This window comes from Euphorbia lathyris, chromosome 9, assembly GCF_963576675.1.
Source record: "Euphorbia lathyris chromosome 9, ddEupLath1.1, whole genome shotgun sequence".
Lineage (NCBI taxonomy): Eukaryota > Viridiplantae > Streptophyta > Magnoliopsida > Malpighiales > Euphorbiaceae > Euphorbia > Euphorbia lathyris.
Genome location: NC_088918.1, coordinates 77,908,781 through 77,935,355, shown reverse-complemented (window position 1 = coordinate 77,935,355; position 26,575 = coordinate 77,908,781). Strand labels below are relative to the sequence as shown.

At 36.8% G+C, this 26,575-nt stretch overlaps 1 protein-coding gene across 2 annotated transcripts; it reads left to right on the top strand.

Moving 5' to 3' along the window:
- Nucleotides 1-8,449: 8,449 nt before the first annotated feature.
- Nucleotides 8,450-12,043, top strand: LOC136206435 (probable disease resistance protein At4g27220). Of its 2 annotated transcripts, XM_065997490.1 has the most exons (3): nucleotides 8,450-8,618; nucleotides 9,021-11,617; nucleotides 11,832-12,043. In XM_065997490.1, coding segments are annotated over exons 2-3 (2,208 nt in total). In that variant the 5' UTR covers nucleotides 8,450-8,618; nucleotides 9,021-9,410; the 3' UTR covers nucleotides 11,833-12,043. The 2 variants fall into 2 exon arrangements, with proteins under 2 accessions (XP_065853562.1, XP_065853561.1); XM_065997489.1 differs by lacking the exon at nucleotides 11,832-12,043 and having other exon boundaries at nucleotides 9,021-11,825.
- Nucleotides 12,044-26,575: the final 14,532 nt, after the last annotated feature.

Here is a 26,575-nt window from a genome sequence, read left to right as displayed (position 1 = left end):
AATTTTCTCACTTGAAATCACCCCATTGCCATTTGATTTTTCTTACATCGGATAACTCGTGTATTCAAATTTTAAAATGATTCCGACACGTCCAATTTCTCCAATTCGACAAATTCCAATCTGATTATTCTAGAAGTCCATTTAGCTTAGACAAACATTATCCACTCCTCAATTCGAGCCAGTTGTGTCCAAATTAATCATTATTATAGCTTCAAGATATTTTTCATTATTACGAGCCATTCTCTCGTTGCAAACCATTTCCATATCTTTTTCAAAAGCAATCCGTAATTCTAAAGTATCAATTATCTCAGAACCAAGCTTTTGGTATTTATTTGATCTGAATCAAATTTAATCCCATCAAACAACTGTTCTGAACAACTGTTTTGATCTCAAACCATTCATCGGTCACGAGGTCAAGTTTGTTATTATTTATTTTTGTACAATTATCTCCAATAATTTCGGCGTACATATTGCTTTGTAATTTTCCTGCTTTATTTCTCACATTTTCACAAAAAAAAAAATCAATGAACGAACGAGGCTCTTATTATATAAAAAAAAGGTTCAAAAATCCTAAATACATTCTTTTGTGTACAAATTTTCAATTCTAGTCAATTTATACACAAAAGAGGGGGCAATTGTTGGCCCAAAATAAAATAAATTTTATTTTTATATATATAGAAAGCTTATGTTTAATTTAGGGTATAGTTTTTATTTTTTTCTAGAAAATAATGAAAAATACACTTGTAAACTAACCGCCAACCGATGAGAAAGTCCGGCACTACGCAGGGCGTGTCTTCCAATACGCGGGGCGTAGATCAAGCAACTAGAGAAGGTCTGCTTCAGAGGCTCCAATACGCGGGACGTAACCTCAGGGACGCCACGCGTAAAACTTGGCAACAAGGCGTTTCGAGATCAGAAGCTCCAACACGCGGGGCGTCCATTCTCATACGCAGGACATACTTCCTTACGCGGGACGTAATGCCAAGTACGCCACGCGTATGCACCATCAACAAAACGCGCCAACTCTAGAAGCTGCACTACGCGGGGCGTAATCAACATTACGCGAGGCGTAACCAAGAATACGCGGGGCGTATCGTCTCTTCCGGCAGCAGTTGGAAGGAGTCAACAGCAGTTTGTGAAAGTTGAGGTAGTGGGATGATGTGGCATTGGTGGTTAGTGGTAGTTGGAGGAAGTTGAGGTAGTGGGGTGATGTGGCATGGAGGTGGTTGAGTTAGTTGGTCAATAATTACCAAAATACCACTCAATAATTACCAAAATGCCACTCCAAAATAATATAAATAGACCCCCTCCCCTTCATTACAAAACACACTCAACACAACACAAAACCCCTCTCTAAAGGTCCCTTCCAATGCTCTCTTTTTTAGTCTTTAGTTCTTAGCTCCTAGTTCTTCAAGTTCTTCAAAGTTCTTCCTTTCGTTCTTCGTTTTTCTTAGTTTTAATCCCTCATTTAGCTTCTTTTAGCTTCAATTCAAGTTCCAAAGCCTCTTTTCAAGTTTCTCGACTCAAATTAGTGTTTTTAAGTCGTTACTCTGCTCAAGTTTTCAATTAGAATTTCCTTTCTAAAGTAATTTTCCAGATTCGTCCATCCTTTTTCAAAGCTTAATTCTGTCCATTTAAAGTCATTTTTTGCCTTCAATTCCTTCGACAAAGTTGTTCCTAACGTTCTGAAGTTCGATCTAGTGTATTTACTTTCCCAATTCCGTGCCCAGAAACTCTATTTACAAGCTGATCTTTGCACCTCAAATCATTTTAGACATTCTGTTTCCAGATTTTTCCAGATTCAACTAGTCATTTTCAAACCTCAATTACATCTATTTAAAGTCCGTTTTAGCCTTCGATCCCTAATAGAAGTTTGTTCCTGACATTCCAAAATTAAATTTAGCCTATTTACTCATCCAATTCCGTGTACTTAAACACCCAAACGAGCCTCCCAAAGTTGAAGATTAAATCTGCCCCATTTGCCTACCAATGTTTTGCCATTGCCAAGATCATATACCGTACGGGCCCGACTGGTTGCAGCTCTCCAAGGACCTCACGCCGACACCAAAATTCAACATCAATCCGAGATAGCTATTGTGGCTCCGAGTTTGTTGTTGAATTCTAATTTTATTTTAATTGCATCTCAATTCCTTGTATTTGATTTGTTCTTCCAGTTCAATTGAATTAACTATATGTTTAGTATAGAAGTTCTTCAATTGTAATTCATTTTTCAATTTCATGCTTATCTCAAACACATGTATTCAAACCTTGATTTACATCAATAAAATACCGATTTTTCACCAAATCTCGTGTCAATTTCGCACTTTAAATTCCTTTATTTTCTCGTCTTCAATTTACCCGCATTAGCTTAAATAAAACAATTTATCTAGCAAAGTTTCTATAACGGCGCTAGATACCCAAGAGAGACTTTTTCAATCCTTGCGTCCCTCGCCAATCGTTTCGTTTAGAATTCAAGTTTTGGCGCTCAAAATCCATAAACTTAACTATTTCAATTGAGAAGTAATCTTCTCTGGCACGCCCGCACCCTAACCACACGTGACAAGGTTAAAATTAGCATATTCGCAAAATATCACTAACAGTTTCTTTTACACAAAATGACAACGTTGTTTTAAGTAAAAGAAATAAGAAAAATCCAATTATACCCTCCCTCATTTTGTCGAGGAAGAGGCTGCCTAAATCCCTAAACTAAACCAATTGAATCCCTAAACTCTCGATCTCTCTCCCTCAAATTCTATTTCAACCCAACCCAACTCCTAATCTGCTCTTCTCTTTCACTCTCCGTCAATGGCGTCATCCTGTCCCCTTCGTCCATCTCCCTCCTTCAATTTGAAGGTTTCAAAACCGAATTCTTCTATCTCGAATGCAAGATTGAATTGATATCTTGTTTCATTGCTTTTTAAGTTTTTTTATTGTTAATTATTTTTTATTTTTTAATTACTTTGCTTATCTATCTTGAATTATGGTTTGTTGCACTACAGAGACTGTTCCTTGCTGGATCTGTTGATTGCAATTTTGTTGTTTTTCTTTTCTTTCTGTTCCCTGTGTTGGGTTCCTGAGTTGTTTGTTGGCTTTGCTTAATTGAATTATGGTTTGGTTTGAGTTGTTTCCTATAAAATGTAATTAATAGCAATTAGCAAGTTTTAATATTTAGTTGTTTAGTTTTAGCTTTTGATGTTGATGTAAGTAAGTGAGTAAGCATGTGAAAAAGCCATCCAGGCCAAGTGCCTAAGGTAATGGAATCTCCAGGTTGGAGTGCTAGTAGTACAACTGTATAATTTAGCAATTTATAATTTCAATTTAGCAAGAGTTTGAACTAATTTAAGAAGAGTTTGATCTTAAACAATTTAACAATAAGTGTAGTTTGTATATATTAAGGGATAATTTAATCTTATTTATTTATGTTATTGTTTTTTGGACAATTTTTTTACACGCATAAATAGTTGCCCCCATTGTCTACAAATCCTGCATCCAATTAAGGTAATCCAATCTCGACAGATTGGATTAGAACTAATAAAAAATCTACCCTAATTATACCAATTAAGGTAAACCAATCTCTACAGATTTAGTATAATAATTAGGGTAGATTTTTTATTAGTTTTTATTTCCAACGGCTGCTATAAATATATCCATTTTGAAGTTTAAAAACTCATACAAGAAAGTAAAGTTAAAGTTGAAGAGCATGGTTGTAATTTACCATCAGAAAAGCTTATCTTGAAATCTTGAATTTGTTTTTGTTCTGTTGATATGACCCTCTCAGTTTTATGGAATTTCACTGGAGAATATCAAACCGAGGACGGTAACTCTAGGTATGCGGTACGTACTTTCTGTCAATTAAAGTTTCACAGGCACGCAACTCGTTTCATGTACCATCTAGCAAAGATTGAAGGCAAGAAGATCCGTATATGTACGGCTCCGTCAAGAAACGCTTTCGAAATCGCCTGCAGAATGGCAGGAAAACGAATACCTACCCCGGCTGCACCAATACCGGAAAATGTAACGGAGGACAATGTCTTGCTTTAGGGAATCTCAACACACAGATACGCCTTATAAAGGCCAAAAGCCTTTATGAGGTCCTCATCCGCCAAAAGATAAAAGATCCGCCATCCAGTCCTGATCAGCTCAAGGATGTCGGCTCTAACTTCTAGAGGAAAACTGTCATCATTAATGACTAGAAATAGCTCCATAAATGAGCTAAATGGCCAGACCTAAATAATATAATAATTTTACTTTAAAGGAGCATTAAATGAAAGGTTTTCTAGTTACTAATCGATGGTTACAAAATATTAGTATAAATAGTCACACTCCAAGGCATTGGGTACACATTATTCTAAAACCCTACTTTATGATTACTGTTTTAGTCTTTAGACTATTACTGACTTTGGCATCAGAGTGTCTCTGATCGATCTCAATGGTGCCTCACAGGGACGTATTTTGGTGAAAGAAAATCTGCAAAATATCAGTTAGTAATATTAATACAAAATAATAACTATTTATTTAATATATATATATATATATATATATATATATATATTTATTTATTTATTTATTATTGTTCAAATTTTATGTATATTGAGTTTTACTATATTTTTAATTTATCCTATTTTACTTCCAATTTGATATCTCTATTACTAATTAATTGGTATTTAAGGGATATTTTCAAGCTAAACATATTGTGAAGCCTTAAATTTTTTAAGATTTTTAAGATTTAACTTCTCATAATTTATTTTTTTTCAAATTAGATCGTTGAATTTTAATTTTCACACACATTAAATCATTTTACTGATATTTCCATTATCTAAAGAATTAGTAAAAGGTTCAATATACGTAAACATTTAAGATCGGCCGTTCAATCCTAAAAATCTTAAAATTCAAAGATTTAATAGTGTGTTTGACATTTAACTATTCTTTAACGGCATATTTAGGTCCCACTAAATATGTCAAATTATTTTGTCTTATAAGGATGAAATTGAGTGTGCTATATATTATAAAATATTTTATGCAAAGTATAAATGATTTTTACTCGGTGATTATGGAAGCTGAAAGGACGAAAATATTAGATTCGCAATTAGAAATTTAATTTAAAACGAGCCGCCAGAGGTAGAAGGAGTTTTACACAATTAAATGCAGTTTGATTCCTAAAAAAAGCTAATTACAAAGGAAGTGGAAATGTAAACATAATTCTAATTGGAAACTTTGTTGAAGTTGATTTGATTGACTTTGTTTAGAAATTAGCTTGTTGATCAAGGTGTCGTAGGCTTTTCTTTGTAGTACACTGCCTTTTATATAGCAAAATTTCAATGTGAGAAAACTGTTATTGAGTAACTGCTCTCCAACTCGTTAAGAAATCTCTATGATAGAAAAATTGTTCTTGTAACTTCTCACATGTTGTCAACGATTCTCGCATTTCTCATCTCTCACATCCTATTACCAAATAGAAATTAATTTATATAATCTTCACCATGTATCAGTTTCAATTGATCAATTAATTAGTTATTTAATAAATTAAAATAATTAATCAAATCCAGTTTTATTTGAAATAAAATTTTATTAAATTAAATCTAAAATCAATATATCGATAAGAAATTTGTGCATTGAAGGTAGGCTTTGTGATAGCACACGCCAAATGCAATTTTTAATTTTAGGAGGAACTAATAATCGCCAGATCTGTTTCCAGTAACATATCGTTGGTTCTGAATCATTATTTTCCCCTGAACTTACTCGATAACCACTTTTCACTGTGTAGATTCCTTTAACTTCCGGTCCCCAAAACCATTCGTCATCCCGCCCCCTAGCTCCTCTTGGGATAGATAGAATCAGCTGCTGGTCTCGTTGATTGAAATTGACCCGTATTAAATCTTTATCCCATCTTCCAACGCTCAAAAGTAAGTCATGCACCATGTTGGTTGGAAAGTTGGGAGTGATGGCACTAGTCGGCTTTGGATTTTGTCTGTCGGGCAACCATGGGCTGTCCCAAATATGAGTTAAGCTCCCATTACCGATTTTGCACCGTAGACCTTGCAAAAGTAAATCATAACCAGCTAGGATGCTTCTCCAAATATATGAGGGGTTATGGCCTAATACTGCATCTTGGAAGGGAAGGTGATGGAAATGCCTGGCTTTCAAAATTTGAGACATTAACGAGTCTGGTTCCATGATTATCCTCCATCCCTGCTTAGCAAGTAGGGCAATATTGAACTGTTTGATGTTCTGAAAGCCCATTCCACCCTGACCTTTGGGTTGACATAGTCGTGACCATTGATGCCAGTGAATTCCTGAAACTGACTCGCCCGAGTTACTCCACCAGAATATCCCTTGCCAATTTCATTTAAGTATATTTAGCCTAATCTTTTATGTCAACATACTAAAGCTCTAATTTTTTTTTTTTTTTATCATTTTAAGTCTCAAATAACAAAAAAAAAAAAAAAACATAAAACTTTCTCATTTTTGTTATCACTTTAAGTCTCAAATAGCAAAAAAAAAAAAAATATAACTAAATATATAACTTATCAATACCGCATTATTTATTTTATCTGGTTCAACATTTGTATTTTGAACCTTTTTTTATATATGATACAGAGTAAAAGAGAGTAAAAAACTTATTTTGATTTGTAAAAATATCATTACAATAGATGATTAGATGTTCATAACTAATTAAATTGTTGTTCACAGCTAACCAGTAAAGGGAAGGCAACTTGAAGTATGAACATGGAAAATTGCTTGATCTCGTATAATCAGTCTTTTTTAACTTTCTCGTTCAGTTTGTCCTCTGATTGGTTTAGTTGTACAATAAGAAATAATTCAATGCAACGTGTTCAAAATTGTGCAAATTCAAAATGCAAGTTTTTTTTATGACATTATAACATGATTCTTACTCAACATGGCAATATTTTAAACCAATTCCATCCAAATCCAGAGTATCGTGACTGAATAATCTCTTATAAACAATAAAATAATAGTTTAAAGAAGAAATAAGCAAATTAAATTTCAATATGTTTACACACCTAATGGGACAAAGTGAAGATCTCTAATCGGTCCAATTAGGAATCGGCACATAAATAAACCGCTAAAAAACTTCGATAACTGCACTGATCAAATTTAATGTGGCCATAAATGAAATATTAAGTGCAAAATTTAAACCATAAACCAATATAAGGCACTGTCATTTTCAAACTTAATTCAAATAATCCCTCAATTGTAACAATTCGAAATTCTCAATTGGAATTAACTTTCGTATAAGCCAATTGCCCTTAAAAATCCGTCATCCCTCGTAATAATTTCTATTGTTAAACATAAAGATTCCATTTGTAGTTAGAATTATCACGAATTTTACATCACTAATTGAGAACGGAATTTTCCATCCTATAAATTCAAAAAAAAAAAAAAATCTATGAATTTCAATCCATCCTCAAAGCCATGATAAAGTTCACTAAAAGAGGGTAAATTTTCTTTTTAAATAATCAGATAACGCAAAAAAAAATAAATAAAAAAAATAAATTAGATAAGCTGTGTTTTTATTTTTTAATAATTCAAAAAATGATTATTCTGAGCTAGATGCGAAATCTGTAGTCGATGCTATTAATTCCATATCTGACGATATATCAAAGTTTGGTTCGTTGGTGTCATGTTGTCGCTCTCTTCTTCTCAACAACAATTATTCTGTTTGTTTTGTAAGGCGACAAGCGAATGAGGTGGCTCACTCTTTAGCAAAGTCCTCTCGTTCTTATTCCTGTCCCGTGTTTTTTTGATGTTGTTCCGTCTTTTTTGCATTCTATACTTAACTTTGATTGTCCGATTGTGGCTTATTAATTGCATTTGTTTCGAAAAAAAAATAATAATTCAAAAAATGATTTGAAGGATAACCAATTCTATTTGAAATCAATTTCTACTTGCGGGGAGAAAGATAGCAAATTACATTCATGGTCACTCAATTTTAACTATTTTAATATTATGGCTACTGAAATTTAATTATTAATGATATGACCACTTAACTTTATACTTTTTAACACTGGTGGTGGTCACTCAATTTTAACTAATTCCTCAAAGTGACTATTAACGACCATTAACGAACTCAAAATAAAAATATTCAAGTTCAGAACGACATTTACCATTTTTTGGAGCTTTCTCTTTCTAAAAATTCATTATCTCTCTCCTAACAAAACAACGTCTAAATTGCCTCAAAACAAAAATTTTCAAAAATTGAAGTTCCTTCAAATATCATTAACGCTTTGGATTTTTTTTACTTTTAACCCGTTAACGGTTGTTTTGAGACGTTGAGTGGCTACCGGTATTAAAAAGTGTAAAGTTTAGTGTTTAGAATTGAATTTCAGTGGCTATAATGTTAAATGGATAACGTTCAGTGGCCATGGATGTAATTTACCATTCTTTTTCAGCAATCAGAAACTGCAAAACAAACGACCGTAGTTTCAGTTTCATTCTGATACGGAATCTGGTAAGCTAAACTTTTGGGATCTGGTTGAGTTCATCTGCAATTTCACCTCCTTCCACTTCCAGTTCCAGTTCCATTCCAACTTCTTCTCCCACTTTCTTCCGCCAGAAATTCAAGAGCTCCAACCATAGTTTCATCTCGCCTTCATTCTGTAAGTGATCTCTCCTCTGCAATTTTTCTTTTTCTATTATATTATATTCTGCTGTAGGATGAAATTATGTATGATGGCATGGTTTGATTTTGAGCTATAAAATAAGTATGATTATATGATTGTGAGTTGTGATAATTAGGGTTGAGATGTAAAATCCAAAATTATTTTTATTTCTTATTTTCGTTAACCTAATTTTTGTTGAACAAATATCCCAAAATCGATGAGGGCATTTTAGGTTTGATTTTCATAAAGATGATCTCGAGTAGTTGGTCCCTGCGGGTGCCAACATAGTTGGGATGTTCAGCCGGCTTCCGCGTCCCAATCTTTGATTCAAAATGATGATCTCGAGTATAGTCTTTGTTTTACTTTGCAGAAAACTAACCCAATTAGTTGTTTTTATAGGATTGGAAAAACAGAAACATGGAAAGAGATCAATGTTTGGCCGAAATTGATGCTTGTCCACCGGTATCGGAAGATGTTCAAAGTCCTAGCCGAAAACGTACGTCAACTGATAAGTGTCAATGTCCAAGCAGAAAAGGTTTCTCCATGTCAAATCCAACAATGGCAGTGTCAAATGTTAAGACTATAGGCGTTCATCTATTTGCAACTGAAATTGTGGGTGAACAGTTTGACGAATACATCAAAGACATTTGGTCTAGTTTGATGGATGATGATGTATTCAGGATTGGCATTCATGGAATAGGGGGCGTTGGAAAAACAGAAGTAGCCAAGTGTATTAATAACAAGCTCCTTCAAAATCCCAACAAGTTTCATCATGTTTTCTAGGCTAATATGTCTCCCGATTGGAACCAGCAGCCGACTGTGTCTCCACCTCGTACTGTTTGTGATCTGCAAAGTTCGATTTCCAAGGCAGTGGGTGTAGATCTATCATATGGAGATGATCTAAACAACAGAGCAGCACAATTGTCAAAAGTGTTGGCTGGAAAGAAGAAATCTGTTGTGATTTTAGATGACGTATGGGATTATATTTCTCTTCAAGAGATTGGAATTCCGGTAGGTGTGGATCGATGTACTGTGCTCTTTACAACACGATCCTTGGGAGTGTGCAGACAATTAGGTTGCCAGAGGAAAATTGAAATCAGATGTCTCCCGCGAGATGAAAGCTATGAATTGTTCAAGAAAAATATCGGGAAGGAAACAACACTCTCAAGAGAGGTTGAAACGGTCTCAAAATTAGTTGCCTACAGGTGTGGAGGTCTGCCACTTGCTATCACAATCATGATCAGAAATATGAAAGGCGTAACTGATATACAGCAGTGGAGAAGTGCATTGAGAGGGCATATCCGGAAGAAAGCTGATATGGAGATATTCCAGAAATTGAAGATTAGTTATGATTACTTGAAAGATACAAGATTGCAACATTGTTTTCTATTCTGCCCATCATTATATGGCGAAATAGAGACATTTTTAGAGTTTTTAGTCGACGAAGGGATCATAAAGAGACTGAATAGTAGGAGGGAAGAGTTAAACGAGGGTCACACAATGCTGAATTATCTCAGTGATGCGGGCTTGGTTGAAGTTGGAATTCATAGCCACACGTTTAAGAAGTTTGTAAATATGAATAAGGTGATTCGGAGCATGGCCCTTCAAATAATGGAAGAAAATAACCAACGAGTTATGATGATTGTAAATGACGTGTCTTTAACAGATGAGGAGAGTTTGACTGGAGATCTCGTGACAGTGTCAGTAGATGGCAATGAAATCAGGAATATTCCTTTAGATTTTTCACCAAGCTGTTCTAAGCTTACAACGCTAGTGTTGAGAAAGTGTGATCTGGGATACATTGGAGACTCTTTTTTTGAGGGAATGCCTGGACTTAAGGTTCTAGATCTTTCATTTTCACATATTGAGAGTTTGCCATCTTCTGTCTATGACCTTGTCAATCTTATTATCTTAATACTCAAAGGGTGTAGAAAGTTGAGAAAAATTGGGTCGGTTGGAAAACTGAGGGCATTGGAGAAGTTGGATCTCAGTTTATCTACAGTAGAAGAAGTGCCTCAGGATATTGCAATGCTGTCAAAACTCAAATATCTGGATCTCTCTTGGACGGAAGTTAAGCGGTTAGAGTCCGGGATATTAGCAAAACTCTCCCATCTGCAATTCCTTAGACTAGATTGGACACCACCAGTTAAGGCAGAGGAACTTGCATGCTTGACCAAACTGGAAAATTTGACCTGCACCGTTTTTGATGTAGTTGAGCTTAACAAGTATCTGAAAGGGCTTGAAGGAAGGGAACCACGACTTTATTTTCAAGTAGGACGACTTACTATACATTGCACTGGATTTGCTAATCACTTGTTGTATGAGGATCCTGATATATGTGCTGGGGATGGGGAAGGAGCAGATGATTTGAGTATGGTTTCTTTTTATAACTGCAATGTAAATGAAGCGGAGATACCGAGCTACTTCCAAGCCATAACAATTGTGAAATTCAATGAAGCAAGAAGCTTGTGCAATTCTTTTCCATCTAAACTCAAGTACTTATCGATTAGGGAATGTGATGGATTAGAGATGTTATGTCCGTTGTCTTTTGAAAACCTGGAGTACATGGAGTTATTCAAGTTGAAAAACTTGAGTGTGCTTTTCAGCATACAAGGAAATGTATCTTATGGGTCCTGTTTCTCAAATCTTACCAGGTTTCTCATACAGGGTTGTCCAAGTATCAAGCGGCTATTTCCTATCCATGTCGTGCCAAACCTGAAAAACCTTAAACGGTTATATGTCTTTGATTGTCTCCTAATGGAGGAGATAATATTTGAAGAAGAAGAAGAAGGCAGAATACCTGAAAAGAAAGAAACACCGTGTCTCTCCCAGTTGTGTATCTTGGTGTTAAAAGATCTACCAGAGTTGAAGAGATTTTGTGGCGGCCGAACAACTTGTGGTATTCCCAAAAGCTGCTCCTCGAGAAATATAAATTGTCCAAAACTTACATTCGATGGCCTGACAGTGTGCCGCAATGGTCACTCGAAAGTCCAATGGTGAGACTTTTAGTTATCCTTTTGTTTTTAATTTAAATTCTAACTCATTGGGTTTCATAATACATTAATCTACGCTTTAAAACTTTGGAAGAAGAATTAAAGTGTGATCCAAACCTCTTTAGGAATTTGGATATTCAGAATCCAAACCATTACCTTTCTTCCGGTAGATTAATGCATTTTGTTATGAATTAATTCTTTGTTCATTTTCTTGCAGAAGTTGGGATGCGAAATGTATGAATGTGGATGAACCCATGTTATTTTGGTATTAAACAGTGAGTTTTTTAGTTTGGTAATTTGTTCTTTTTGGATTTTGAATTAAAATCTTATTGTTTTGGATGGTTTTGTTCTTATTCTTAAATAAAAATTTAAGCTGGCTGTATATAATTAATTGTTGTGTGATCATCCTGCTAAAGCTGTTTTCTTTTTTCTGCGGACTCAAGATTGCTTTAAAATAAAAGCTGTGCATTGTGTAATCAGTGTTGATTTTTAGCTAGGACTATGCAATTTGGAAGGGTTATTCAGCACTTAGTCTAAAGGCATCATACATTATCTCTGTCTTTGATTTGAGTCCATGTAATCTAAAGGCATAGGGTGTCCAAACATGATTAGGATAACTCAAGACCTTCTGTCAGGACAGATTCCACACTTGTTGCAAGCCATAACCTGCGTGAGTGGATTGGTTTACACTCTGGGAAAATTTCTTCATCCTTAAAGAACTGCACGAGTTTGGTTGTTCTTGTCTTAAAGAACTGCTTCTCTTTCCATAGATGAACTGTTGCCCTTCTACCTTTGCCAGACTTTCACCATCTGACTATAATCATCTATCATAGTTTTAAGGTTCACATTTATGGGTTAAATGCACCATTAAAGTTGTCTCAATCAGGTCACTTTGTCGATTTCAATGGTTAAAGTGCATCAAAGAGCCAACTCATATCTCTGACCGAAATGAAACGTGGCAGCCACGTATGTAAGTTCAGTCACCAATGGTGCATTTAATAAATGTAAAAATAAAGAAGTCGCCTGTTTTAGTAGTATATAGAATAACTAGGTAGTGTGTGTGTCTCTTTGCAGAACCATTTATTGGTGTTAATATTGGAACATACCTCTCTGACATGTCCCATCCGACTCAAGTAGTAGCCCTTCTCAAAGCCAGCACTTCTGCCTATACACTGCTGGCCGTGGCATGCTAGTTGCACTTGCTAATTCCGGCATCCAGGTCATGGTCTCTTATTCAGCTTTCTTATTTTGTTCTTCAATCTAGCTTGAGCTTTTATCACCTTAATATACAAAATTGAGCTCTCATAAACAGGCTTATAGCTTATTCTAAGCTGGATTGGATTGATAGATCATTACCCAACAACTAAAAAACCACTACTCTATCTATAAAAATTACCTATTTAGGTTCCAAACATCCAACCTGAACCATCAGACAGTAGCAGTGTCTCATGATGAGGATCCTACTCCGCTAGTTTTGTAGGTTTCAAAATTAGGTAGTTTTGTGCTAAAGAAATTTCAAATTAACATAAATAACAAGTTGTCTGCGAGCAAAGTACATTAATAGAATTAAATTAACAAGATGCTCGCAAGAAAAGCCCGTGAACAAATAAACGAGCAGCTCGCGACCAACTCAAAAACAAAATTGAGTTCGAGCTCGTCAATTTTCTAACGAGCCGAGCATGAGCAGGTCATTATGGGTTTAGATCATAAATCGATTGACGCCTGTCTCTTGTCACGGAATGACTCGTCAATTCATTATGACCTACAGGTCGTGTCAATCCAACCCATTTAACCTTAAATATATTTATATAAATAAATATATAATGTTATGTGTTTATAAGTCATTTTATCCTAATGTTTATATATATATATATATATATATATATATATATTCTCCTTTCCCTAGAAATTCTAATTTATTTATTAAATTTTGTAATAGGCTAAAACCTTGTTTTTTATTACTTAATTTCAGTAACAATCACTTCATTATTTATTATAATTATTATATATATATATATTATTATAATTACTTATTATTTATTATAATTATAATTAGGCCTAATGCTTCCCGAGCCCCCTTAACTTGTCCAAATTGGTCATTTACTCCCCTAACTCATCGAATGTCCTATTTACCCCCCTTAACTCCATAAAAGTGGTATTTCTTACCTCCTCAACTTGTCTATTTACCCCCAACTCACAAAATGTCATATTTACTTCCTTAACTCCTAAAAATGGTATTTCTCACCCTTTACAATCCGTTATCGAGGCCTAAATTGATACCATTTTTTTAAATGTTAAACCTATATTTGTGCTTTTTGTACGTGGAACCTAAATTGATACTTCCTCAAAAACCATAGGCCTATTTTGTATCTCTACATATGATGTCTTCAGCTTGTTTATATTAATGTTCTTATTATTTGTATTTTTTTTTAATAATATTTTCTCTTTTCAAACTTTTTTGGCTGCTTAAATTTTGATTATCTAATTATTGTAATAAGCACATGAAGGATCAATATAATTATCAAATTAAAACAAAATAAAAAGTTGATATTAAAAAAATATATATTCAAACTCATTTGAATAAATCCTATTAATTTTACACTATAAAGGGGTAAAAAATACCACTTTTATGGAGTTAAGGAGTAAATAGGACCATAAGGAATGAGAAATATCACTTTCATGGAGTTAAAGGGGTAAATAGGACATTCGATGAGTTTGGGAGGGGTAAAATGACCAATTTGGATAAGTTAAAGGGGTGAAAATACCATTTTTGTGGAGTTAAATGGGTAAATAGAACATTTGATGAGTTGGAGGGGTAAAATGACCAATTTAAACATGTTAAAGGGGCTGGAGGAGCATTAGGCCTTATAATTATTTATATATAATTTATTATTGTTATTATTATTATTTATCTATAATTTATTATAAGTATAATTATTTATAAATAAATTATAATTATAATTATTTGGTACAACTTGTAGGCAAATTTTGCGAGAAGTAAATAAATATTATATTAATACGTTTACGTTACAATACCCTAAAAATTAACTGTCCCAACTACATTTTAATTTTTTTTAATTATCTTCGTTAACTTCATCATCATCGTCAAGTTCATTCTCCACTCCACCTTCATTCTCCAATATTATCATTAAAATTATTTTAAAATCTAATATCATCATTTATTGTTAAGTTCGGTATCATTCAGTTAAGTTCAGTAGCATTCACTCAGTTCAGTGATAAAGAACATACCCTAACCAAATGGATTTTGTGGCTCTTATAACCCATCAAGTTAGAACTACAATTGTTGCAACATGGCAATCATGTCTAACGGGTCGTGATATTTTTTACTCATATTCAATTCGTTCAATTAATCATGTCTGACCTCTTTAATAAATGGGACGTGTCAAACTTGACCCTTAACGGGTCATCAAAGTAAGTCGTTCAGAGTTGAAACTATACGTTTTAAAGCAGAAGTAGAGCACTTACCACCAGCCAATCCTCTTAGCACAAGCCCCTCCAAAGTACTATTAGTTGAGTAATCCAAATTAGGTATCCATTTCTTCTTCCCATACTGTGTCAAATCCTTCAGGCCTTCATAAAACATAACCTGAATTTTGTACATACAATATTAAATTAGGTCTCTCACCTTCAAAACCGGACAGAAAAGTCTCTAAAAACTTTCCATTTTACTAAGATAAAAGTCCATTAACTTTTAACCACTCCAATAGTAGGCTACCCTCCATTACTAAGATAAAAACTTTACCTTTTACTAAGATAAAAGTCCCTTAACTTTTAACTACTCCAATAGTAGGCTACCCTCCATTGTACTTTTAAGTATTAAGGTCATTTAAGTATTGTTTAGTTAGGAGAGATAAAGTGGTTATTTAGAGAGGGAAAGCTTCAAAATGGTGATTTTGGAAAACCCAGAAAATGTGGTTCTAAACAACTTTAATTACTGAAGTTTTCCATTTTGACGTCGTCAATGATCATTTTGAGGTCAATTACTTTCATAAGGGACTTTTATGTTAATAAACGCAAAGTAAGACTACTATATCTAGTTTTGAGGGTGAGAGGCCATAAAGAAAGTTAAGCCTAAATTGAGGGGTCGTGAGTGTACTTTACCCCTTATCGTTGCCAACCAAGAGAAAATTTTCATGGTATAATTATGGGCCTAACATTGGCAAGTTGGCCAATTCCAGACACCTTTAAACATAACAAAATTCATTTAGACAAATTCTAGAGATTTGTTGCAGCGATTTACCAAGGCTCCTTCAATATTGACTTGGCAGCTTGAAACATTCCAGAATAATAGCCATAGATCTGCCTGCTAGAGTTTGCATGAATGTTGGCTTTCAGTCCAAGAAGTTATTGTGCCCTGCACCTGCATCCTTTGCTTTATCACTTCGCATGGAACATGTTGAAACACCTTTCCACATAATTTTGATTTGACAAAATTGTTTAAGTATTATATACATATTCTAAAACACACTAAGTTTAAATGCTTTGATTTAATTCTACTAATGTGTTTGTTCAAATGTTGAGTTAAAATGTTATTAGACATAAGAATCAAAAGGCCCAAGCCCATTATGGAAGTCAAGGCCCAAGTCAAACAACTCAGTACACTCGGCCCGCGTATGTCTAGGCGTTGCCGTTTTGTTCAAAACGCAACTCAGCAATCGGAAGGATCTAGAAGATTTTCGGGAACAACTTCAAGACGAAGCTGCTGAGTAGTCTCGACAAAGCGTACAAGACAGCAGCTGGCAAAGGAAAACTTCCAGACAAAGTATTTCTTCTTTTGGAAAAGTTCAGACGACACAGTATGCTGTCCAGTTGACTTTCCCATAAAAGGAGAGACCATCTGCTGAGCTGACCGAGGACAGAAGATACACGATTGTGATTGGTCGAGAGCTCTGTGCAAGTCAGGATGACAACGACACATAGCTGTTTCCCTCCAACGGTTATTTCGAAATTCGAAATAACCAAAGACCCAGATGTCTCTATAAATAGTGCCATCACAAGCTTCACAAAACACAAAACTTAATCAAGCCATTACGCTGACCAAATCTCTACAAGTTCTGCAAGCAAAAAGAAGCAAAGCAAATTTCTTACACTACAATTTTCTCATCTGTGTAAAAGTCTAGAGTGATTGTAAAATCGTCTAAAGTGTCTTAGCACATCTTTGTATTAGGACAAAACACTTATCATTTCTAGAGATAGAAAGAAGAGGCTGAGCACTCGGTATTAGTACTCAGCGGAGAGATTATGATTGAGTAGAAGTATAGAGGAAGGTACTCTTGTCATACTCAATTGCTGATATTGTAAAAGGTTTGAGGCTCTACCTTTAAAGAGCTCAGTAGAGAATTTGAAATCTCGGAGTTTCGGGGACAGGAGTAGGCTTAGAAGAAGCCGAACCTGGATAAATCTGCTGAGTGAAGTATTTCTAAACCTTTAACTCCTTATTTGTATTGCTTGCTTAAATAATCAAAAACTGACCAAGTAAAGAGGTCAAGTTGAGTTGTGTGCATTAAACGTAAGAGTTCAGGAATAGACTCCAAGTGCTATCTCCTGACTCAAGCAAAGAAACTGACTTAGTCACCTGTTGACTAAGCTAGTATCCTGCTGTTTACTCAGCACCGCTGTTAAAACCTTTTTCTTTAGAAAAAGAAGTCTGCCTAAATTGCAAAAAGTTTAAATAGTTCCTAACCCCCCATTGGAACTATACTTGCAACTAAACAAGGGACCAACAATTGGTATCAGAGCTTAGAAGCTCATTGCTAAAGGTTTAACAACCTTGAGCTGATCCCTACCATGGGCGAAAACAGCACTCTGTTTCTCCCTGGAAACCAGACAACTCAGATACTACCTGAGGGGCTGTCCATTACTAGGCCTCCCCTATTCTTCGGGTCAAACTATACCTTTTGGAAGAATAGGATGAAGAACTTCATTCAGGCTACAAGCATGAGGGCCTGGCTATCTATAGTCCAAGGTCCGTTTGTACCTGTGAAAGTTGTGGCTGGCCAAACAGTTTTAAAAGCTGAGGCTGAATGGACAAAGGATGATCTCAAGAAGCTACAAAATCATGCTTCGGCTATAAATATGCTTCACTGTGCGCTGGATGCTGCAGAATACAACAAAATCTCAGGTTGTGAGTCAGCGCAAGAGATCTGGAAGAAGCTGGAGGTCACCTATGAGGGAACAAACAAAGTAAAAGAATCCAAGGTGAATCAGCAGATGAGACTGTACGAGCTGTTCGAGATGAACAATGATGAGGGCATTTCAGACATGAACGCAAGGTTCACCAACATCATTAATGAGCTCAAGAGACTTGGGAAAATCTTCACTGAGGAAGAACAAGTCAAAAAGATTCTCAGAAGCCTTCCGAAAGACTGGCAAGCAAAGAAGACAGCAGTTGAAGAAGCTCAGGATTTAACCACCTACAAATATGACGAACTCATCGGTTCATTGCTGACCCATGAGATATCCATGAAGAACTTTGAGGTAAAGGAAAAATCTGAGGACAAGAAGCAGAAGTCACTTGTCATGAAAGCTGACTCCACTGACGGGAGCTCAACTGATGATGAGAAGATGGCTATGTTCACAAGGAAGATGAAAAGGCTGTTCAAAAAGAGTGACAAGTACTCTAAAAAGCCTTACAGAAAGTTTGACAAGTATAAAGCTGACTCAAGTGACAGCAAATACAAAAAGGACAGCTCAAAGCCCATTACATGCTTTGAGTGCCATCAAACTGGCCATATTAAGTCAAACTGCCCCACGCTGAGGAAAGACAAGAAGAATGGGAATAAGGTAATGGTGGCCACTTGGAGCGACAGTGATGAGACTTCATCAACTGAAACTGAGGCCACTGAGTCAGCGAAGATATGCTTCATGGCTGATGAACTTGCTGAGCCGTGCGTCTCTGAGCATACTGACCCATCCATCGCATCTGATGATGAAGAACAATCAAATGAGGTAAGCCTGAGATGTGCCGAGAAGTAAAAAATGTGGTATATTGACAGCGCATGCTCAAGGAATATGACGGGTGATGAAACTCAGTTCATCACGTTTGAACGTAAACGAGGAGGGAGCGTAAGTTTTGGAGACAACAAGAAGGGTAAGATAGTAGGCTCAGGAACCATCGGAGGTAATCCTACTATTGAATCTGTCTCCCTAGTCAGCGGACTCAAATATAACTTACTCAACGTAGCTCAGCTATGTGACAATGGGAGAAAATTTATATTTGATGCTACTAGATGTAAAATATACGAGGGTAAAACAAATGAGTTAATTTTAACTTCCCCCCGGATAGATAATGTCTTCATGCTAAACTTAGAGAAAAAGTTTTCAAAAACTGTGTGCTTAGTAACAAAGGAAGAAAATTCCTAGCTATGGCACAAGAGACTTGGTCATGTAAGCATGGACCTCCTGGCCAAACTAGCAAGAAAGCAATTGGTTGAGGGACTGCCTGAACTTAAATTTCAAAAAGATCAATTATGCCACGCTTGCCAAGCTGGAAAACAAACCAAACAATCTTTTCATAGTAAAAATATTGTCTCAACTAAACGTCCGTTAGAGTTACTACACTTGGATCTCTTTGGTCCAGTCCAGCCGCTGAGTCTGGGTGGAAGAAGATTTTCCTTGGTCATTGTAGATGACTACTCTCGGTATATGTGGGTTATCTTGCTGACCAGCAAGGATGAGACCTTTGAGACATTTTCAAATTTGGTTAAAAAAATTAAAAATGAAAAAGACCTAAAATTAGCTCATATCCGTAGTGATAACGGTGGAGAATTCAAAAACCAAAAGTTTGTTGAATTCTGTGAACCCAGCGACATTGACCATAATTTTTCTGCTCCTAGAACACCTCAGCAAAATGGGGTTGTAGAAAGGAAGAACAGAACACTGGTTGAAATAGACAGGACAATGCTGGATGAGCATAGGCTTCCAAAGTATTTTTGGGGAGAAGCTGTTAACACAGCATGCTACATTCTTAATAGGCCTCTAGTTAGACCTATACTTAAGAAAACCCCCTATGAACTTTGGAAAGGACGAAAGCCCAACATTGGATACTTTCGTGCTTTTGGCTGTAGATGTTTTATTTTAAATACCAAAGATAGCTTAGCAAAGTTTGATTCAAAAGCTGATGAGGCTATCTTTTTGGGCTACTCAACAAACAGCAAAGCATACAAAGTTTTTAATAAGCGAACTCAAGTTCTAGAAGAGTCAATACATGTAGAGTTCGATGAAACTAACCCTGCAGGTAGATACCAGCCGCTGACCGAAGATGATCCACACTCAGTAACCACTGCTGACCCAGAACCAGTTACTGAGTCATTCACAAAGAGGCTGACCAAGAGCAAGAGTGAACCTAAGATTACTTTTGCTGACCCATCTATTTCTGCAGAGATTGTTGAAACAGGAACTGCACAAGACATAAATCTACCCAAAGAAATAAGGATTCCAAGAGGGTACTCCGAAAGTGCAATTCTTGATTCTGCTGGGAATACCCTGATGATAAGGAATCAACTCAGGAAGTACCTCAGCAATGTTGCCTTCGTCTCAGTACAAGAACCGAAGAATTTCGCTGAAGCTGAGTACGATGAATTTTGGATGATCGCAATGCAAGAGGAGCTCGATCAATTTAGAAGAAATGATGTATGGGAACTAGTGCCTCATCCAAAGAGTCAAAAGACCATCGGCACAAGATGGGTATTCAGGAACAAGATGGACGAACAAGGAAACGTAGTCAGGAACAAAGCAAGGCTTGTAGCTCAGGGCTACAGTCAGCAAGAAGGTATTGACTACGGTGAGACCTTTGCCCCAGTGGCAAGGCTAGAGGCAATTAGAATACTGTGTGCATATGCATCTTATATGAATTTTAAACTGTTTCAAATGGATGTCAAAAGTGCATTTCTTAATGGAGTTATAAACGAGGAGGTTTATGTAAATCAACCTCTAGGCTTTGAGGATCCTAAATTCCCAAACCATGTTTATAAACTCAAAAAGGCTCTGTACGGCCTCAAGCAAGCACCACGTGCTTGGTATGAAAGGCTGACCAGTTTCCTGCTGACTAGAAATTACGTCAGGGGCAAAGCTGATACAACCTTATTCATTAAGAAAAAGGGTAAAGATACCCTGCTGGCCGAAATTTATGTTGATGATATAATATTTGGTGCAACTAACGAATCAATGTGCAAGGAATTTAGCAAGCAAATGCAGACTGAGTTCGAAATGTCCATGATGGGAGAACTCAACTTCTTCCTCGGTCTTCAAATTAAACAAGGAAAAAATGGCATCTTCATCAGTCAAGCCAAATATGCCAAAGAGATCTTAAAGAAATATGACTTGGAGAATTGCAAGCCAATATCCACTCCTATGGGCACTGAAACTGTCCTCTGTGCCGATGAGAATGGTAAGTCAGTAGACAGCAAATTATATCGAGGTATGATAGGCTCTCTGCTTTACTTAACAGCCAGTAGACCGGACATTCAGTTTTCAGTATGCTACTGTGCTAGATATCAATCTAACCCTAAGGAATCTCATTACATTGCTGTAAAAAGAATCCTTAGATATTTGCAAAGCTCAGTAAACGCAGGCTTGTGGTATCCAAACACTCATGACTTTACACTCATTGGATACACTGACGCTGACTATGGACGGGATAAGCTGGAATGAAAAAGCACCTCTGGAGGATGCCATTTCTTAGGAAGCTGTCTTGTATCCTGGTTCAGTAAGAAGCAAGCGTCAGTAGCCTTGTCTACCACAGAAGCTGAGTACATTGCTGCTGGTCATTGTGTTGCTCAAGTCCTATGGATTAAGCAACAGCTTGAAGATTATGGTGTTCAAATGAAGACAATTGAAGTCAAATGTGACAACAAAAGTGCAATTGATCTCTCAAAGAACCCAATTCAACACAGCAGAATGAAGCATGTCAGCATTCGACATCACTTCATTAGGGACCATGTACTCAAGGGTGAGATCAAGCTGACTTTTGTCCCAATGGATGAACAACTTGCGGATATCTTCACAAAGCCACTGGCCCGTGAGCAGTTCAGCATACTGAGAGAAGCAATTGGTATGTTTAATCTTCTTCAGTAATTTCCTGTGCTAAATAATATGAATGCTGAGTGAATTACATGTTGACTGAGTATACTTGCACACTGAGTAAATTAGTTTTAGAACTTGAACTTAAGAAATCATCCACAAATACGATACTGTCCACTCAGAATATCAAACGCTTGACATTCCAAATACTGAGTGATTGATCCGTTAGCATTAAATGCAAAAGCATGCGTATAGCCTAGGATGACGTATTCGTTGTAATGTGTCATAAATTCCAGGATCATTGTCGGTACATGATCCCAAGGCAAAACTGCACATGGATTTTGTTGAAACACCTTTCCACAGGATTTTGATTTGACAAAATTAATTAAGTGAAATTAAATATTCTACAACACACTAAGTTTAAATGCTTTGATTTATTGTTACTAATGTGTTTGTTCAATGTTGAGTTTATAATTTATTATAAGACATAAAGATCATAAGGCTCAAGCCCTATATGGAAGTCAAGGCCCAAGTCAAACAAGCCCAAGATCACTCAGCCTGCGTATTTCAAAACGCTGCCGTTGAAGTAATGAAATGCATGATGAACAAAGAAGGATCCAGAAGATCCACGTAGATAACTTCGGCATGAAGCTGCTGAGCTGTCTCGACAAAACATACAAGACAGCAGCTGACCACAAAGCAGCTTCCAGACAAAGTATTTCCTCTTTTAGTAAAGATCAGGAGACGTAGCAAGCTGTCTGGTTGACGTTACCTGAAATGGAGGAACATACTGTCACACTGACCGAAGAACAGAAGATGATGGAATCTGATTGGCCAAGAGAACTGCTGACAGACTGAGTGAAAACGACCTGTAGCCGTTTGCCTCCAATGGTTATTTCGAAATTCGAAATAACCAGAAGCTCTCACAGCTCTCTATAAATAGAGCATTCAGAATCCACATTCAATAGAGAACTTTGAGCAAAGCCGTTACGCTGACCAAAAGTGTACAAAAGTTCTCCATCAAAAGCAAAGCAAATTCTTACACTACAAGCTTATTCATTTGTGTAAAAGTCTAGAGTGATTGATCCTCAATCATCTAAGGTGTTCTAGCAATTGTTGTTTAGGACAAATCTTAATCATTTCTAGGAATTAGAAAGGAGAAGCTGAGTACTCGGTTTTAAGTACTTAGTGAATTAGAATAGAAGTGAGTAGAGGTATATAGGAAGGTACTCTTGTTATACTCAGCTTCTGATTTGTAAAGGGTTTTCGAGTCTCTACCTTTAAAGAGCTCAGTAGTGAATTGGAAATCTCGGAACGTGTTCTGGGGACAGGACGTAGGCTTAGAAGAAGCCGAACCTGGATAACTCCGCTGAGTGAAGTATTTCTAACCCTTAACTCCTTAATATATTGCTTGCTTAAAACAAACTAAAGCTGGCCAAGTAAAAAGAGGTCAAACTGAGTTGTGCGCTACCAACGAGTTAGTTCAGGAATAGACTCTAAGTGCTATTTCCTGACTTGAGCAACGAAGCTGACCTAGTCACTAGTTGACTAAGCCAGTGTCTTACTGATTGCTAAGCGCCGCTGTTATATAATCTTTTCTCAAAGAAAAGAAATCTGCCCTAATCATATTAAAAAGGTAGAATAGTTCCTAACCCCCCCTTGGAACTATACTTGCAACCTTACAAGGGACCAACAAGTGGTATCAGAGCCTAAAAGCTCATTACTAAAGGTCTAACAACCTTGAGTTGATCCATACCATGGGTGAAAACAGCACTCGGTTTCTCCCTGGAAACCAGACAACTCAGATATTACCTGAGGGGCTGTCCATTACTAGGCCTCCCCTATTCTTCGGGTCAAACTATACCTTTTGGAAGAATAGGATGAAGAACTTCATTCAAGCTACAAACATGAGTGCCTGGCTATCTATAGTCCAAGGCCCGTTTGTACCTGTGAAAGTTGTTGATGGCCAGCCAGTTGCTAAAGCTGAGGTTGAATGGACAGAGGATGATCTCAAGAAGCTACAAAATCATGTTTCGGCTATAAATATGCTTCACTGTGCACTGGATGCTGCAGAATACAACAAAATATCAGGTTGTGAATCAGCACAGGAGATCTGGAAGAAGCTGGAAGTGACCTACGAAGGAACCAACAAGGTGAAGGAGTCCAAGGTCAACCAACAAATGAGATTGTATGAGCTGTTCGAAATGAACGATGATGAGGGGATTTCTGAGATGAATGCAAGATTCACCAACATCATAAATGAGCTCAAAAGACTTGGAAAAATATTCACTGAGGAAGAACAAGTCAAGAAGATTCTCAGAAGTCTTCCTAAGGACTGACAAGCCAAGAAGACAGCCGTTGAAGAAGCTCAGGATTTAACCACCTATAAATATGATGAACTCATCGGCTCACTGCTGACCCATGAGATATCCATAAAGAATTTCGAGGTGAAGGAAAAATCCGAAGACAAGAAGCAAAAATCACTTGTCATGAAAGCTGACTCAATTGATGATGACTCAACTGACGATGAGGAGATGGCTATGTTCACGAGGAAAATGAAGAGGCTGTTCAAAAGGAATGATAAATACTCCAAAAAGCCTTATAGAAAATTCGACAAGTATAAGGCTGACTCAAGTGACAGCAAATTCAAGAAGGACAACTCAAAGCCCATTACATGCTTTGAGTGCCATCAAACCGGACACATCAAGTCAAGCTGCCCAACTCTGAGGAATGACAAAAAGAATGGGAAGAAGGCAATGGTGGCAACATGGAGTGACAGTGATGATTCTTCATCAACTGAAGCTGAGGCCACAGAGTCAGCAAAGATATGTTTCATGGCTGACGAACTTGCTGAACCATGCATTTCTGAGCATGCTGACCAATCTGATGAGTCAGATAATGAAGAGCAATCCAATGAGGTAATCTCACTCTCTCAACTCAGAAATGAAACGGGTAATGCCCTGAGTGATCTTTATACACTTGTCAAAAAGTGTAACAAGAAGATTAAAGCACTCAGCAGGCGCTGTGATGAGGTGGAAGAGGTCAAACTGAGTGACCTCAGATACCTTCTTCAGGACAACTCAGTTTTGCATGAAAATATGAAAACCATTCATGAGTCTGTCTCTGAAGTCCAGTCAGTTTCCAAGAAACTGAAGAAGGATGTCACAACCATTCAGAACCAATTAAAGGTTCCACACAAAAACAATTTTCCTCTGAGAACTCAGTACCAAGGTACTCAGCAGAGACGAGATCCCCAGCGAAGAGTCCAGTGTGACTTTTGTGGGAAGTTAGGACACACCACTAAGGTGTGCTGGCACGCTCAGCACTGGGGTGCTGACAAGTCAGTAAAGAATCCTAAACAGAAAGTCAGTTGTGACTTCTGTGGAAAAAGTGGCCATACTATCAATATATGTCGCCACAAAATAAAATATGATGCTTTACCTGTTGAACCTAACAAGTCAGGACCCAAAAAGAATTGGGTACCTAAAGGAAACTGATCACAATGCAGGTAAGCCTGAGATGTGCCGAGAAGTAAAAAATGTGGTATATTGACAGCGCATGCTCAAGGCATATGACGGGTGATGAAACTCAATTCATCACGTTTGAACGTAAACGAGGAGGAAGCGTAAGTTTTGGAGACAACAGAAAGGGTAAGATAGTAGGATCAGGCACCGTTGGAGGTAATCCCACTATTGAATCTGTCTCCCTAGTCAGCGGACTCAAATATAACTTAGCGTAGCTCAGCTATGTGATAATAGGAGAAAAGTTATATTTAATGATACTGGATGTAAAATATATGAGGGAAAAACAAATGAGTTAATCTTAACTGCCCCTCGGATAGACAATGTCTTCATGCTGAACCTAGAAAAGAAGTTTTCAAAAACTGTATGCTTAGTTACAAAGGAAGAAAATTCCTGGCTATGGCACAGGAGACTTGGTCATGTAAGCATGGACCTCCTGGCCAAATTAGCAAGAAAGCAATTGGTTGAGGGACTGCCTGAACTTAAATTTCAAAAAGATCAACTATGCCACGCTTGCCAAGCTGGAAAACAAACCAAACAATCTTTTCACAGTAAAAACATTGTCTCAACTAAACGTCCGTTAGAGTTACTACACTTGGATCTCTTTGGTCCAGTCCAGCCGCTGAGTCTGGGTGGAAGAAGATTTTCCTTGGTGGTTGTAGATGACTTCTCTCGGTATACGTGGGTTATCCTGCTGATCAGCAAGGATGAGACCTTTGAGACATTTTCAAATTTGGTTAGAAAAATTGAAAATGAGAAAGACATAAAATTAGCTCATATCCGTAGTGATAACGGTGGAGAATTCAAAAACCAAAAGTTTGTTGAATTCTGTGAAGCCAGCGGCATTGACCACAACTTCTCTGCTCCTAGAACGCCTCAGCAAAATGGGGTTGTTGAAAGGAAGAACAGAACTCTGGTTGAGATTGCCAGGACAATGCTGGATGAGCATAGGCTTCCAAAGTATTTTTGGGGAGAAGCTGTTAACACATCATGCTATATTCTGAATAGGGCTCTAGTTAGACCTATACTTAAGAAAACCCCTTATGAACTTTGAAAAGGACGAAAGCCCAACATTGGATACTTTCGTGCCTTTGGCTGTAGATGTTTTATTTTAAATACCAAAGATAGCTTAGCCAAATTTGATTCAAAAGCTGATGAGGCTATCTTTCTAGGCTACTCAACAAACATCAAAGCATACAGAGTTTTTAATAAGAGAACTCAAGTATTAGAAGAATCTATACATGTGCAATTCGATGAAACTGACCCTGCAGGAAGATACCAGCCGCTGATAGAAGATGAACCAGACTCAGCACCTGCTGATCAAGAACCAGCTACTGAGTCCTTCACAAAACGGCTGACCAAGAGTAAGAGTGAACCTAAAATTACTTTCACTGACCAA

What these genes read in the sequence shown, in the direction of transcription:
- LOC136206435 (XM_065997489.1), top strand. Translation starts at nt 9,411, where the DNA reads ATGTCTCCCGATTGGAACCAGCAGCCGACTGTGTCTCCACCTCGTACT.